Below are 16697 nucleotides of genomic sequence, written 5' to 3'. Positions count from 1 at the left end.
TCTAAGAAAAATTATTTTTCAGGCATCAACATGGCCAAACCAGGGTCCTTTATGAAGACAGTCCAACCAAAGACTTACCCATAGTCAGAGGTAAAACACAATGCATTGTAGAGAGTGCAGCTGCTGTGTTTTCTAATGGACAGAGTTCTTAGAGCATTGCAACAGCCATCCCTCCTTGGTTAGAATGTGCAACAATCTTCCATAGAAGTAATGTATGTAATCAAGTAAACTGTGGAGTATTAAACATGGTCAATATTCCAAGAGAATATTGAGTTCTGATAGTTAAGGCACCAGGATAGAAACCAGGAGACTGTGAGTTCTAGTCCTGTCTTAGACATGAAAGCTGGTTGGGTGACTTTCCACCAGACACATACTCTCTCTCAGCCCAACTCACCTCACAGGGGTGCTATTGTGGGGAAAATAAGAGGAGGAAGGAATATTAGTACGTTTACCGCCTTATAAAAATAATAAAAGTAGGATATAAAGAGATATATTGTACATTTTTATCAGTAAATGGTTATTTATTAAAATGAAGAACAGGTATGTTATTGGGATGAAGTGTTATATTAGGAGCAGAGAAACCCACACTGAAGTCCACTTTCAGGCATGAAAACTGGATGATTTGGGGCAAGGCCGAGGTGGCGCGGTGGTTAAATGCAGCACTGCAGGCTACTTCAGCTGACTGCTAGATCAGCAGTTCAGCGGTTCAAATCTCACCGGCTCAGGGTTGACTCAGCCTTCCATCCTTCCGAGGTGGGTAAAATGAGGACCCAGATTGTTGTTGGGGGCAATATGCTGACTCTGTAAACCGCTTAGAGAGGGCTGAAAGCCCTATGAAGCGGTATATCAGTCTACTGCTATTGCTATTGCTATTACTTCACAGGGGTTTTTTCTTGGGAAAAATGGAAATTGAGAGGCTTATATAAGCTACCATGAAATCCCCAAGAAAAGCTGAGATATGAATTGAATGAATGAGTAAATGACTGAATCCATTAATAAATAACAAGAGGGTTCTATTAAAGTATAACTCTGGAACCACAAAACAGGACCAAAGATATATTCAACACAATTAGCACAAGAATATGCAAGTGGTACTCACTAGGCGTGGTGCGGGTGTTGAACATGATCCACAGTTTTCCAGAAGAGTTATGATGCCTATACTGTAATTTGTACGTTATAAATGTTTTTCATTTTGTTATTTGGTTTTTCTATGAGCTGATTAATTTCCAGTAAACTTTTGGTATGCTCCCTAAATACTTGCCAGATGTTACCATGTTTTGAAAGTTTGCAAGTTTTCTCACATTTAATTCTCACTATCCGAAAAAAAGAAGTGAAGAATTCTTGCGACATAAAACAGAGATAGAAGAATCCCAATGTCCTGAATTTCTCTTGTTATAGGACAAAAGAAAAAAAAGGGCAGGAAGTATTGTTATACTTTATTGGAATTCTGTGTTTTATAGTATTATCCTATATATCAGGGGAGTCAAACTCCAGGCCTGTGGGCCCAGATTCAGCCTCTGGGTTGCTTAGATCTACCCCGCAGGGCCATTCTGGAAACAACAAAAGACTGGCCTGTGTTGCCTCTGTCAGCAAAAACAGAGTGTGCAAGGACCGTGTGCAGCCCTCTCATGCTGCGTTTTGCTGGCAGAGGGTAGCAGGAGGACATCCCAGCTAAAAACAGAGCTCGTGAGGGCTGCACATGCCCCCCTCCCCAGCTCCATTTTTGGTGGCAGATGGTTGCAGGAGGCCTTCGTAGCTGAAAATGGAGCTGAGGAGCCTATTTTCATTGGAAGAGCGCTTGGGCCACAGGCGCCCCCAACACAAGTTATGTTAAGTTGACCACGCTCATTTTAGCCACGGCCACCCCCGAGATCAAACACAACCCTAGTGCGGCCCTCAATGAAATTGAATTTGACACCCCTGGTATATATGTTCTACCCAGACATATCTCAGGTAAGTAGGATTATAAACTCAATTTACTATATGCTTTAGTGGCCTCTAAATCATAACCAAGCTAAGCTAAGCTAAGCTAAACTAAACATCTTTATCATTGCTTCTGCGAAATGACCTTGATAAAATGTGTGAATTCCCCTAAAATTATTTTTATAGGAAACAAAGTTTTTAAAACTAGGATTGACATGCTCTCTACACATTATGGGACATCTGTCCAATAGCATTGCCATTTTCCATCGAAGTATGTATAATCTTCATCCGTTTCATTCCTAACTTCTAGGAATAATTGATGGAAGCTTGTGCCATAAATGATGCCCTGAGAAAAATGAACTGAGTGCAATTATCACAATGTTGTTACTGTGCTTCAAATCCTTGAATTACCTCGTGCAGCACTTTCATGTAATTCTTAACAAGTATGGTAAGCAAAATGAAATCCTATGGAATCTCCTTGGCCAATTTTCACAGAAAATGATTGCCAGAACCATTTCTGAAACCAATTTGTGAGATAGGGGGAAAAAAGCAATGCATAGCAATTTATTCAGCTTTTAATCTAGAAAAGTGGTTCGGAACTATACCACCGTTACTGATGTCAATGGTTACTGATGGAGAATCAACATCCATAACTCACTGATTCTCTCTTGCTTCTGTCCAAGATTCAGACTGAAATAAATCCAAAAAATCTGATCCAACCAAAACAGTGCACCCAATTTTCTACTTGATCAGATTTAGTGATAGCTTCAATCTAGACAGTTTTCTACACTTGTATGGTTCTTTCAAAGAATAATCTTAAAGGAATAGTTCCCTTGCAGTCTTGAGCCAAGGTGGCGCAGTGGTTAAAAGCAGCACTGCAGGCTACTGCTAGATCAGCAGGTCAGCGGTTCAAATCTCACCGGCTCAGGGTTGACTCAGCCTTCCATCCTTCCGAGGTGGGTAAAATGAGGACCCAGATTGTTGGGGGCAATATGCTGACTCTCTGTAAACCGCTTAGAGAGGCCTGAAAGGCCTATGAAGCGGTATATAAGTCTACTGCTATTGCTATTGCTTGATACAATTAAAAAAAAATTTTTTTTTTAACCGGGGCATAATTTAGTTGAAATTTTGTTTTGCCATAACCAACATTTAAGAAGGCATCAAATAGGCATTTATTGGGATTCAATAATATATCAAATAATAACAGCTGAAGGTTTGTAATTGGATTTTGTGTTTTTCTTTCCTTTCCTTTTTGATTTGGGAGGAGTGTGAGGAAACTTTTGTTGCTGCAAGACCCGAGAAGTTCAGAACAAGGAAGGGATTTTCACTCATTGTTTTCAACATTTCAGAAGAAAAGACATAATTTCCAATCTGCTTCTAACAGACTGAAAAGTAAAAACAATCGTGGTATGGTTCACTCTCCTGGTTTATTTATTTATTTATTTATTTATTTAAATATTCATGCCGCTCTTTAAAAGTAATGAAAAATAAATATTCAGGAAGTATTTTTTTTTAGCAAAGAAACAATCATTTTGGATCATGTTTCTCTTTTCAGTAACCCTCCGGAATGAAGTATTCCACTACAAACTATTTCAATGGAATAGGTTTATTATCTCCTTTATCGAAAATTACAGAAGGCATATCAGTTCCATCTATTCGCCCCTAAACATATGATGGGTGATACTTTAATCTGGATTACTTTGGAATTAAAAAATAATAATATTTTAAAAAATTAAGGATCACTGTGAGGCTGATTCATTAAGATCAGGACTAAGAAATTTGTCTGTATCTTCAACTTCTAATGAATCCTTCATTATCTTCTCCTCTAGCCAATCCAATCTGCAAACATCAACCTCTGCCAGGCTCATTGGCACTCTAATCACAATCCCTACGGCGCCACAACATTTAGCAATAATTAACACTCTAGACTTGGCAGCAAGACCGCAAACATATATAATTGGCTGCACAGAAGAATTTATTCTAAATTCATGGCTTAACTAAAAAAAAAAATGAAAACAGTCCCCCCCTCCCCAAAATTTTCTAGGAATATAAAATCATGTCAATCAATGATTTTTTTTAAAAAAAAATAGGGCGGATTTGCTGGCCTTAATAGGCATAACCACAAAGGAAGAGCAAGATCTTGCTTTGACCGGAATGAAAATAATTGTGATATTTGTAATGTGAAAAAGACCAGTTCGCTAAAAAAAAGAAAATATATTTGCAATCATTTGTAAATTGCAATCTTTTTGCTTATATTGATCATTGGTTTGTCTGCATAAGCCACTAAGAACAAGGCTCAGATGAATGAGAAGATGAATGCCATCGTACTTTGTGTTGCATATAGCTCCTAATTCACATAAGTATGAGAGGAAGTACAGTATAATCAGCAAGGCTCTGTTGGCAAAGCTATTATCAATAAAAGTAGTATTAGCTTCCTGTGGAATTGATTCCTGCTCTGATCTATCTGGGGGGGGGGGCCCTGACAAAAATCTTGCAAATCTCATCGTGCTGTACCCCTTCTCCTCTTTAGACTCCTGTGAATTAGGGTGGCGTCCGCCTGAGCCTTTCTCATAGTTTCTGCTTGATGTAGATTTAAGATGTTTTCCCTCTGGTTAACAATAATGGATCTTGCCTATTTCCATTAAGATTATCTTCATTGCTTTCAACAGGTCTCTCTATACCAGACTAAACAATAGCCAGTAGTCAACAATAGTCTGTAACACATGAAAACAACTGAATAGTTTTGTACCATTTATATTCAAAAGCAAGAAAATAGCACAGGTTGAGGCTTCTGATGGACTTGAAGCTTGGAGTTGAGTTTGGCTCTTCTTTAGAATGGAAGAATTACAAGGAATTGCAGACAATTCCCTGGAGACCCTGCCACAATTCAGGATGGTTCTTTGCAGGTGTAAGCATGGTTACTTAACACCCTTCATACTTACACACTACTGTACAGAGCCAGAATGTGTGGACTCAGCAACATTGTCCCCTATGATGCATATAAAGGCAGCTTACCTTTAATATATTAATAGGTTCTGGGTGAGGAATTCTACCCGAATATAATTTCACATTTTATATCTACCTTCTAGAGAACAGTACATTATTTTAAGTCTCTGACAGCTAATCTCTTTTGGTCTGGAGAAAAAAGAAAGGAAGGAAGGAAGGAAGGAAGGAAGGAAGGAAGAAAGAAAGAAAGAAAGAAAGAAAGAAAGAAAGAAAGAAAGAAAGAAAGAAAGAAAGAAAGAAAGAAGGGAGGGAGGGATAGCTGTTGCAGGCTTTCCCCTGAAAGATACCCATTCACTTTTCATAATTGGATCAATCAAATTCACCAGACTTGTATTTTTCAATTAGTTACAAAATGCGCTTCAGAATGCATCAGTATAAACAGATGGACTGTGAAACCCTCAAAACCCCTCTCCCCCCCATGTCTCCCACAATGCATTGCAAGATGTATGTGGCCCTTTGTGAGGGCAGCACAGCCATAGGTTGGACTGCTGTTTTCGAACAGGACTATAAGGCGGGGGTCTGGAAACAAGCCAATGAAAGGAGGAAGAGGAAAGGAATACAAAACACTAAGTAATTATTTTCATCAGCATTGCCAATACAGGGTCAGGAGCAGGCAGCTCATTGCTGATAGAACAGGGCTGAGGACTCTTGTGCTTGAGATCCAGTCACTGATAATGCCTTAGTGTGACAGTCCACAGCTGTGTATTTTGACTGGGGTCTCTTCTCAGTGCCTTTTTACATGGCATATCTTTGCCTATCTACCTGCACAATTTCCTCTGTGAAGTGCTTAAGCTGGGCTTCCCAATCTGAGTGCTATCCAGCTTTGTTAGGCGTTACAACTTCCAGCCAATGTGATTGAACTACCATAGATCTAAGACTTGCTTAACCTCACGAAATTCTACAAAACTACAAGCATAGAACCTAGGAAACTTCACTCACGATTGTAGATATGCTTGTATCTAGGGGAAATTTGAGTCAAATGAGAACCATAGTATATTTATTGCAAGGCATTTCAGTTTCGTGTCTTTTTGTATGGAACAGATTACAGTCTAATAAGAAGCATCCCTCTGGGGCTTTCCTGCATTTTGTGTTAATTAAATGCCATTTCAAGCCATACATCTCACTTTTATATGGGTACTGACTCTGGAGATCTTGAATTATGGAAGTAACCAAAAATATGCAGTATTTTATTCCTTTTGCTTCTTTACTTTGATGAAATAAATGTTCCAAACATTGTTTCCATATAAAATGGATAGTTAAATGCTGCTATGTTACCCACCTCATAGTTTTGCTTTTACTACTGAACGGGCATTAAAAATTCACTACCCCTTCTTCTCCTGTCACAGCTGGTTCTATAAGTACAACTTCTACAATACATTCTTTTCATAACAGAGGCCCTTAATATGTAAAGTATACTATTCAATTTAGTTATTTTATAAAATATAACCATATATCTCTTTTCACACTCAGGTACATGTGTAAAGGAGCCATGGCGGCACACTGGTTAGAATGCAGTATTATAGGCAAACTCTGCCCACAGCCTAGAGTTCAATCTTGACTAGTTCAAGGTTGACTCAGCCTTTCATCCTTCCGAGGTCAGTAAAATGAGGACCCAAATTGTTGGGGGAAATATGCTGATATTTGTCAACCTCTTAGAAAATGCTGCAAAGCACTATAAAGTGGTCTATATTGCTATTGTTAAGTGCTATATAGAGTACTGTATGCAACTAAAGTGCTATTGTAGTGTTTGATGTATAAGAAAAGGAGGAGGCAAGCAAAACCTACAACAATCAACCCTATCTTACTAATTTAGATTTGTGTAGAGCAGTGTTTCTCAACCTTGGCAACTTGAAGATGTCTGGACTTCAACTCCCAGAATTCCCCAGCCAGCGAATGCTGGCTGGGGAATTCTGGCAGTTGAAATCCGGACATCTTCAAGTTGCCAAGGTTGAGAAACACTGGTGTAGAGGATGGAATGTTTTAGACTTGCCCTTCCTATTAATTGAGTTTTGGCAATACTGCCTCAAGACTGTTGTAAATGAGTAGGAGAACTGAGTAGAATGAATGTTCACAACACGATCTTACAACTACGTCCCATCTCTGATTGTGATAATAGTTTGAGATAATAAAGTAAAAAAATTAAAGATAAATAAGTTTGAGATAATAAATAGCCAGAAATCTCTTTTGAAGACTTCTGCTAATGATGATGATGCCCATTGTAGGGATTATGGTACTTTAGCTTCAAAAATGCTGGCCTGCGAGCAAGATGGACTCGTCTTGAGATGTTCTGCTTCTCCTCCTCTCCCTTTGGAGGAGCTTAAAGGTTTTCTCGAGAAAGTGATATTGGTCTCTGTTTCCAAACCTTTCTGAACCCGGAGGTTTCTGCACAGCCCTGTTCCATTCAGGTTGAGTTGTCTTGAAGAGAAAGGTAAGCATAGGAACAAGGAAAAGGTAAGAAAATTCGTAGGAAAGGTGTGAGGCAAGGGAGAGGAAAAAGCAGAAAGGGTGGAAGAGATATTTTTGCAGGGAGGAAGAAGAGCAGGAATTTTAAACTAGCTACAAAAACCTTAATTGAATTCAAACATAACAGTTCCATATGAAATTGGCTCATCTTTAACGATACCGGATTGAATCTCTGAGCAATGCACAGGGTAGGAGTAGGGAGATCAGTAGTGGTGAAGCTATTATGAACATAACAAGACATGTTGCTTCCAAATAAAGAGTGAAAGAGGATAAGGTGGGGGGAAGGGAAAGGAGAGGGGAAGAGTTTGGTGGTGATTCGCAAGGTTAGGCGTGGCAAACGGGCAAGGAAATGGGCAAGCAGGCCAGGTGGTGGTGGTAAGGGAGAGTGGTGAAGGTCTGGAGTGAGGGGTGGGGGTTACTGGACACAGGTGAGGAAAAGGGGGTGGTAGAAGGGGAGTGGTCTAAGACTGAAAATACTTGCCCTTCAATTTGCTTGGTACTGTGTGAATCCATCAGAGAGAGAAAGCAAGAAAAAACAAACAAAAAACAGAAAACAAAAAAGGGGGTTGGGTGGAAAGGGGGAAGGGGGTACAAACAATATTTTATTCAATTTCTGTTTGAATAAAAATATTGTGTATCATAATCATACCAAAAGGAAACCTCTTGCAAAAAACGACATGAAAAAGAAATAAGCCAAAATAATAATAATAATAATAGTAATAAAAGTACCAATCAAAAGGCCACAGTAAGAAAATAATAAAAATGTATAGATATAACTCGATCTATAGATATATATATATATATTATATAACCAACATAAAAATGGAATTCAGTAGCAAACAGTTTGCAACAGTCTTGATTTAGAAATGTTCTTACTGAGTTATGCAGACCATGCAAAATTCAAGATTAACAAAAGACACACACACAGATTGAGACAGAAGGAGAGGAAACGAAGGGAGAGAAATTCAGGGCAGTGGGCCACGCCTGAGCTCATCTGGCAAATGGGTAAGATGTGGCCATTCTCAGGGAAAGGCAAAAATAGGGCAGGAGCCTGGAAACCACGCTACGTGGCAGAAAAGCTTTCTTTTTATTTTGTAAAAGCAATCCACATTTCCTTCTGCAAAGGAAGCTGGAAGTGTTTACCATGCCTGACATTATAGCGCATAGGGGAAATCGCATAGTTTATGAAACGTGACCAATTCTAAAAAACAAAAAAAACCTGCCAAGATGACAATGTAAATTCCTGATGAGAGAACATAGTCCCAATGGTGACATAAATTGTTGAAGAGAAATATCTGCGACACTTAGGAGAAAGCTTGCAGCTTCATAGTAGAAAGAACATACTTTTGCATGTGCAAAAGACACTAGCTACAATTTTCGGTCAGGACTGGAAATGGGGTCTGCTTGAAACTTGGCTGAGCTTTTGCCAGGCACTACAGTGACAATATTACGTTAGATAGATATTAAGTAAAGTAGCTACTGTTCAACTCAGGGAGATTGAGGACCAAATCCAGGTTGTATTACAGTATTTCAGGTTGGTTTTTAATGAAGAGCCATGGTGATGCAGTGGTTAAAATGCAGTACTATAAGCTACTTCTGTGATTTCTGGCTACCAGTTCAGTAGCAGTTCGGCAGTTTGAGTCTCACCCGCACAAGGTTGACTCAGCATTCCATCCTTCCGAGGTCGGTAAAATGAGGACCCAAATTTGGGGGGGAGGGCAATATTATGCTGACTCAAGCACTATGAAGCAGTATCAGTAGTGGGTTCCTACTGGTTCGGACCAGTTCAGCCGAACTGGTAGTAGCTTGGTGGCCTGGATCACTGGAACCAGCAGCGACATAGGTCTGCCACGCTTCCAAACCGGTTCTCCCAGCGCCGCTGTAGGCACCACCATCTTGTTTTTTGCTTCTGCGCATGCACAGAGCAATTTTAGTTGTACTGTGCATGCGTGCGCAGCACACATCAAACACACGTACATGGCGCGTCCCTGAGCGAACCGGTAGTAGTCTCTGCCGGAACCCACTCCTGAGCGATATATAAGTCGTAGTGCTATTGCTAATTGGAAAAGGAAGCATAAACCCTACCAACCTAGTCTGGTGAGGGTAATTAGCAAGCTCTTCCTGTAATTTCATGATTGAATTTGAAGTACTCATTTGTTCGTTTCAGAAATGTGAAGGCCAGAGCCTGATATGGTGCCACTTAGCATGCTAGTTCAAAATCAACTACCCAAGTGATAATCTCAACTACAGGTAGTCCTCGACTTACAATCACTGGAGACTAAAAAGCATGAAGAACGGTTGCAGGAACAGGGTATGTCTAGTTTAATAGAAAGAAGGACTAGGGGAGATATGATAGCAGTGTTCCAATATCTCAGGGTTTGCCACAAAGAAGAGGGAGTCAAACTATTCTCCAAAGCACCTGAGGGTAGAACAAGAAGCAATGGGTGGAAACTAATCAAGGAGAGAAGCAACTTAGAACTGAGGAGAAATTTCCTGACAGTTAGAACAATTAATCAGTAGAACAGCTTGCCTCCAGAAGTTGTGAAAGTCCCAACACTGGAAGTCTTTAAGAAAATGTTGAATAGCTATTTGTCTGAAATGGTATAGGGTTTCCTGCCTAGGCAGGGAGTTGGAGTAGAAGACCTCCAAGGTCTCTTCCAACTCTGCTATTGTAATGCATTGCTTAGTGACTGTTCAAAGTTGCAATGGCACTGAAATAACTGACTTATGATCATTTTTCATACTTATGACCATTGTGACATCTCCGTGGTCACGTGATCAAAACTAAAACTTTTGGCAACTGGCTCATGTTTATGATGGTTGCAGTGATCATGTGAGCATGTGTGAGCTTCTGATAAGCAAAGTCAGTGGGGAAGCCAGATTCACTTAACAGCCATGTTACTAACTTAACAACTGCAGTGATTCACTTAACAACTGCAGCAAGAAAGGTCATAAAATGGGCCAAAAGTCACTTAACAACTGTCTTGCTTAGCCACAGAAATGTTGGGCGCAATTGTGATCGTAAGTTGAGGACTAGCTATATAATGGATAGCAACCTAAGGCCTCATTTGAGAGAGAGAGAAAACAGATAAAGTCAGAGATGGCCAGGAGATGTGGTGGTATTTGGGAAGGATGATGGGAGATCGGGTGAAGATGAGAACTGTCAGATAAGAGAGGGCATAATCAACAGCTGCATAATGGAAAAAGAAAGAGGCTCAGAAGGAACCTCTACCCAAGCTTTCAGGCTGTGAAAGAGATGATGGGAGATTAGTACTTTTAGACTTGCAAGATCCTGTTGATGTAGTCTTCCAATAAAGTACAATTAGCTCATCTGGCCATGTTTCTTGACTGTTCTACTTGGGAACATGGACATCAATCTTGCAAGCCTCCTTTACAGCCTGAGAACTTAGAGGGAGTCCTTTCTGAGACTCATTCTCCACCCAATAAGCAGCTATGGGCTATGTCTTCTCTTATCTGACCCTTATCTGAGCCCGGGTCACCCCTTCTCTCTGTCTCCCAAGGTCATTCCTATATAACATCATTACACCAGAGCAGGATCCTTTAGGAGCACAGACCGACTATGTCCTAGATGTTAAGGAGAGATGCTGTTTGGAAAGGTATCATCTCTTGGCCTTAGACACACATGAAACTTCATCTGATTCTTATTTATATTTGCTGCCATAATCCTTCCAAAAATTCCTATCAGCTTGCACAAGAGAGTTATCTACGGTATTTGAAAACACTTCCCATATGAAAAACATATTTGAACAAAGTTTCCATGCTAGGGAAAAGGCTTTGCTATAATACTTTTCATCTGGAAGGAATGGGATGGCAATTTTTTTTTCAAAGCAACCATGTGTGAATACTGCACCAAATGCTTCTACAAAACATTGAAAGCATAGAACATAAAATAATAGAGTTGGAAGGGACCTTGGAGGTCTTCTAGTCTAACACCCTGCTTGAGCAAGTGATCCTATACCATTTCAGACAAATGGTTGTCCAGTCTCTTTTTGAAAGTCTCCAGTGATGGAGCTCCCACAACTTCTGAAGGCCACTTATTCCATTGGTTGATTGCTCTCTCCGTTAGGAAATTTCTCCTTAGTTCTAGGTTGCTTCTCTCCTTGGTTAGTTTCCAACCATTCTTTCTTGTCCTGCCTTTTGGTGCTTTGGAAAATAGTTCGACTCACTCATCTTTGTAGGAGCCCCTTAAGCGGCTTAGATCCGCAACTTTAAAATAGGTGATTTTTATTTATGTTTTCTTTCTAAAGAGAAGTGGTAGCTTAAATAGCAGGAGAAAGATGGTTCACATTATTTCTTCTTAATAACAAAGTTTTCTTTCTAAAGAAATTCTTATTGAAAGGATTTTCTATGTTCCCAAGTAAATTGGAATAGGACTGCAACTGGGGTTAAAACTAATTTAACTAAATGTCTATGGAGATCCTCAGCCATCCAGGTCATGATTGTCCCAAAGGTGACTTTTCACGATGCAATTGGACTTCTGATTTTTCTTTGAAGATCTTTTGCTTCTCATCCACGATGCTGAAAAATGATGCTTCTCTTGGATGAGAAGTGAAATGTCTTCAAAGAAAAACTAGAAAGTCCAGATGCCTCTTGAAAAAGCACCTTTGGGATAATTTAACTAAAAGTCAGCTAGTTGGGGCAGCGTCCAGCTTGGAGATATGCAAAATCACCCATTTCTAACTATTTCAAGAAAAACATAGTGTAGGCCTGATTAATATTATATTATATCCAGAACTTTTCTGGGACTAGATCAGTCCATTTTAGGGGTAAGACCACTCTGTGATTGATGATTCTATCCAGCCTTGGTCAGAAGAACTATATATAGGTAGTCCTTAACTTACAAGCATTTGTTTAGGGACTGAAGTTACAATGGCATTGAAAAAGTGACTTCTAACTAGCCCTCACACTTACAACCATCACAGCATTCCTACAATTATGTGATCAAAATTTGGATGCTGCGCAATCAGCCTGTACTTATGATGGTTGCAACATCCTGGAGTCATGTAATCACCATTTACTGTCTTCATACTGGTTTCCATCAAGTAAAGTCAAAAGGGGAAGACGGATTTACTTAATCACATGTGATTCACTTCATAACTGCAATGTTTTGCTTAACAATCATGGGAAAAAAGATCATAAATTTGAACATGACTCATTTACCAAACGCCTTGTTTAGCAAATGAAATTCTGCTCCCAATTGTGGTTATAAGTCAAGGACTACCTGTATTTTGGAACCTAGTTGCATAAGCGAATCTTCAGGGTGATGCAGTGGTTAGAGTGCAGTACTGCAGGCTACTTCTGCTGATCACCAGCTGCCAGCAGTTGGCAGATCAAATCTCACCAGGCTCAAGGTTGACTCAGCCTTCCATCCTTGGGTAAAATGAGGACCCAGATTGTTGGGGGCAATAGGCTGACTCTGTAAACAGCTTAGAGAGGGCTGTAAAGCAATATTAAGTGGTATATAAGGCTAAGTGCTAAGTGCTAAGGACTAATATGTCATACTTCAGCACACATTCTAAAAAATAACATCCCTTTAAACTCCCTGAAGGTGAAAATTTTTTAGTTGCTGTAAGTAACATAGCACAAGTATGGAGTACAAAAGGTGGGAGAAGGGAGAGAGAGATGAGAAAGAAGAAGAATTACAGAGACAGAGGGACAGACACAGATAGAAAAAGGCAGAATCACTCAGAACAGGATGTTAAAAACTCCCTTGGAAGCTCCTCACACCCTTTGATGAGAGAGAGCAGAGCCCAGGATCACACACAAGGGGAAGCAAACACACAAGTACAGAGATTAATTGTAAATTAGTGAGGAAACAAGCAAAGTAATTCAAACTTTAAATAAAAACAAGGATGGCTTAAAACAAATTTAAACAAAACAGAAAGAAACATGCAAAATTTCCCAGTTTTCAAATTAACCAGCTGCTATTATAATCTACCACATAAAAAGCATATAAAGCAACAACTCAACCTTATCTCCCCTGGATGTTTTTAAAAGTTCATTGCAAGGGATCTGGTAAATCGTTTCATCTCTGGGAAGCCTGCATTATTCTTTCATAAATAAAATGAAACTTTCTTTTCTTCTCTGGGTAGGAATTTGTTTTTCATTGGATACATTTTTAAAAGTGTTTAACATTTAGGCATTTTGCTTTCTCTTGTAAATCATCCTTAGGCTAACTGGTGGGTTTAGGGTCACAGGGCATGTGAAAGGACAGGAGGAAAAGAAAAACATATACTTACACTTCACCTGGAGAATCTGGTCGCTTAGATTAGCTTGGATGTAAGATCTGCTGTAATTCGGTAGGACCAGACCTAAGCTGGAAAAGGAAAAAAAAAGGGAAATCACAGTGTTACCAAAGCAGTTGCACTGGTGATGAAAAGAAGTTTGAATAGAAGACAATAATTGAAGATTTAAGGCGACAAATTGGCTTGGGAGATCATCAGAGTTGAAGACTAATATATCTGGAAGGAACAGGATTGAGGACACCTGCCTGAAGACTTGAATGAAAGTGTTGGATGTTGCAAATTGTCCAAGGAGAGGTTAATGAACCAATGTTATACAAGAGTGAATCTCAGAATGGCCTGTCTTTTTAAGGAATGAAATACAGGTAAGAATAAAACCAGTGTCTTTAAAGGCCATTTGTTGGAAGCAGAATTAGAGGTGAAGATTTGAGGAAATTAAGTTTATAGTATCTTTCCCAGGCGTCTGTTTGCCAGTGCGTGTCAAGAAATCATCCAAATAAACACAAATTCATGGCAGGCATAAAGTTTTTCTTATTCTATGCCTGGTTCTCAGATAACTGGATTAGAAATAACTGGGTATTTTTTGAGCTAAGTAGTGATAAATTGGTTTTCCTAGAAAATTTCAGAGGCATATGCATAGTTGCAATAAACAACGATGCACTAGATGGCAGCCTCATTTAACAGCTTCTGGTTGCAGACTTCAAAAATGATATAATCTTGATATTGTAATAGGTAGCTCCCTCTTATTACAGATTATACATTGGAAGAGTGTTGTTCCTTAAAAAAAATCAATGGATGGTTCTTCCAAGATTCTATTTCTACCCTGCAAGACCTAAGGGCATGGATAATAATATAAATGAATAGACCCACAAAGACCATTTGGAACTATATATTTCAGCACCAGCCATTTGTAGCATCAACCAGCGATGGCTGTGCTGACATAGCATTAAGGAAGAGAGGCTTTTTATTTCCACAATGATAGCTTGATGATATCATAATCTCTAGAGCAGAAGTGTCAAAAAATGTCAAGGAGTCAGCTCTCCTCTCCTCCTAAGCACTTACTCAATAACTACCAATGACCACACTTATTACAGTTTAATGCTGACTAGTTGTTGCACCAGAATTGCTCCTTGTGTGCTGTGTTCGACCCACTTTTCAAAGGGATGGTGTCAAAAATCTCTAACAGACTTTGCTACTGAATTCTAAACCTATAGATTGGTCAAAAATATAGAATTTCAAAATAACTTAAAAGATGAAGACATTATGTTATAATGACTTTGGCTAATATTGGCAATCTACCTTAGTAAAGATGCTTTCAAGTTAGAACTGACTTCTGATGGCTTATATCAGGACTGTCAAACTAATGTCATCATGGCATCATCACATGACGCATTGGGACTTTCCCCCCCTTCACTACACCGGGTGTGGGTGTGACAAGCACATGATGCCTCTGGCCTGTGGGCCGGGAGATTGACAGCCATGGCTTTGTATGGACACCCCTGTGCAGTTTTATTTAGAAAAATATAGTTTGCACCACTGTTTTCTTCTGGGATTTTTAGCTTAAATACTGGTTTCCTAAGAGGATCTCCTCCCAAGTACTCACCAGAACCAGCCCTGCTTAGTTTCCCAAACTAACGAAGACTGGTTGAATGCTGGTACCTGCTAAAAGGTTATCTGTTTAAATCAAAACATTATGGCCAATCAGTACACCTTCGAGAGATAAAATTCTGAAGAACACAGGAGAAAGAGAGATAGGGGGAGACAGAGAGAGAGACAGAGACAGACAGAGAGGGAATGAATTTCTGGTCTCTTTTCTCAAGCAGCAGAGAATTGCATTATCTTCTAAAGAAGTCTGTTAGGAGTATTTTTCCTAAGTATTCTTTTAATCATCACTTATGGAGAAGTGTTTTTCCTGGCTACTTACTTACCTGTAGTTTGTGCTTTTGATAGGTGCCCAAGTGTAGGTTCTATGAACTTTATCAACATACCTCTGTAGAGTCAAAAGGAATGAGTGACTAAATATTGCTCATTGCATTTATGAAAACCATTAGCTTTTTGGCCACATTTCATTCTTCATCAAATAAATGGTAAACAAACCAATGTATATCACAATTAACATTAAAGAAATGGTGAAGCATATATTCCAGTTAATACAACCAATCCCATCTACTAACCTAGTTCTTGTATTCTAATATATTGGAAATTTCCACAAGTCTTTTGAGCTGGTCCTACTTATAATGCATGTTAATGTTAAGACTGCCCAAATCCAAAAAGATTCTGGGAAGTTTACAATATATCTAATACATGTTAAAAAACTGATGACTGTCCAGACTAAAACAGCACTCCAAACATTCATAAAAGACTCAACAGGGTCTCCACAGATATCTTAACACCAGGTGTGGTAACATAGCAAGTCTTAAGAGACTTGGCCAAATGGAATAATGATTTAATTACATGCAAGGCATTTTCATGTGATTTCATGACATATTTTTCATACCCTAGTTCCCTGCTCCTCCTATTTTCCAATAAAGAACCACTCTTTTTGAAATCTGGCAGCTCAGACTCAAACTCCAACATATTTACCTCATCAAGGGATTTTATCAGAGTCTTAATATATTGTTGATCTTTATTTCCATCTATCATGCTTCGGCGAATCTAAAGACGGGAGAACAGAAAATGCTGTGAAGTTGGGTGGGGATACATATCAGTGGTAGCACTTACAGTTACCTTTTTAAACTCTTCTGTTCAAGTCCCAAGATTCTCTTAACCGGATAGGATCTGCATTTGTGCCTGATTCAGACTATGGTATAAATGCACACAGGCATCCATACCAGAGGTGGATTCCTACGTATAACGGTCCGGTTCAGCTGAATAGGTAGTAACTCTGACGGACACGTGACAATACTGGTTCTACGATCAGCAGCACCGTCTTGATTTTCTGTTCTGCACATACGCAGAACAATCTTCTTTGAAAAAATGTAGTTTTTATTCCTTTTATTCCTTTTTTAATATTGTGTGGATTTTTTTTTACTACCGAACCAG

The 16697-nt window shown here is 39.3% G+C and overlaps 1 protein-coding gene across 2 annotated transcripts in view; it reads right to left on the bottom strand.

Moving 5' to 3' along the window:
• Positions 1–16697, bottom strand: part of CACNA2D2 (calcium voltage-gated channel auxiliary subunit alpha2delta 2) — a 621934-nt gene that overhangs the window by 25511 nt on the left and 579726 nt on the right. Inside the window, exons 20-23 of one of the 2 annotated variants that reach the window (XM_087709243.1) lie at positions 16239–16310; positions 15584–15645; positions 13653–13729; positions 7874–7891 (exon numbers count right to left, since the gene is read on the bottom strand). In XM_087709243.1, coding sequence (XP_087565369.1) covers positions 7874–7891; positions 13653–13729; positions 15584–15645; positions 16239–16310 — 229 coding nt within the window. The remainder of the gene's footprint in view (positions 1–7873; positions 7892–13652; positions 13730–15583; positions 15646–16238; positions 16311–16697) is intronic. The other variant, XM_087709244.1, reaches the window with a different exon arrangement.

This window comes from Thamnophis sirtalis, unplaced genomic scaffold, assembly GCF_051295495.1.
Source record: "Thamnophis sirtalis isolate CommonGarterSnake01/CBP01778 unplaced genomic scaffold, rThaSir2_p1.2 scaffold_3, whole genome shotgun sequence".
NCBI lineage: Eukaryota > Metazoa > Chordata > Lepidosauria > Squamata > Natricidae > Thamnophis > Thamnophis sirtalis.
This window is presented reverse-complemented; position numbering and strand designations above follow the sequence as displayed.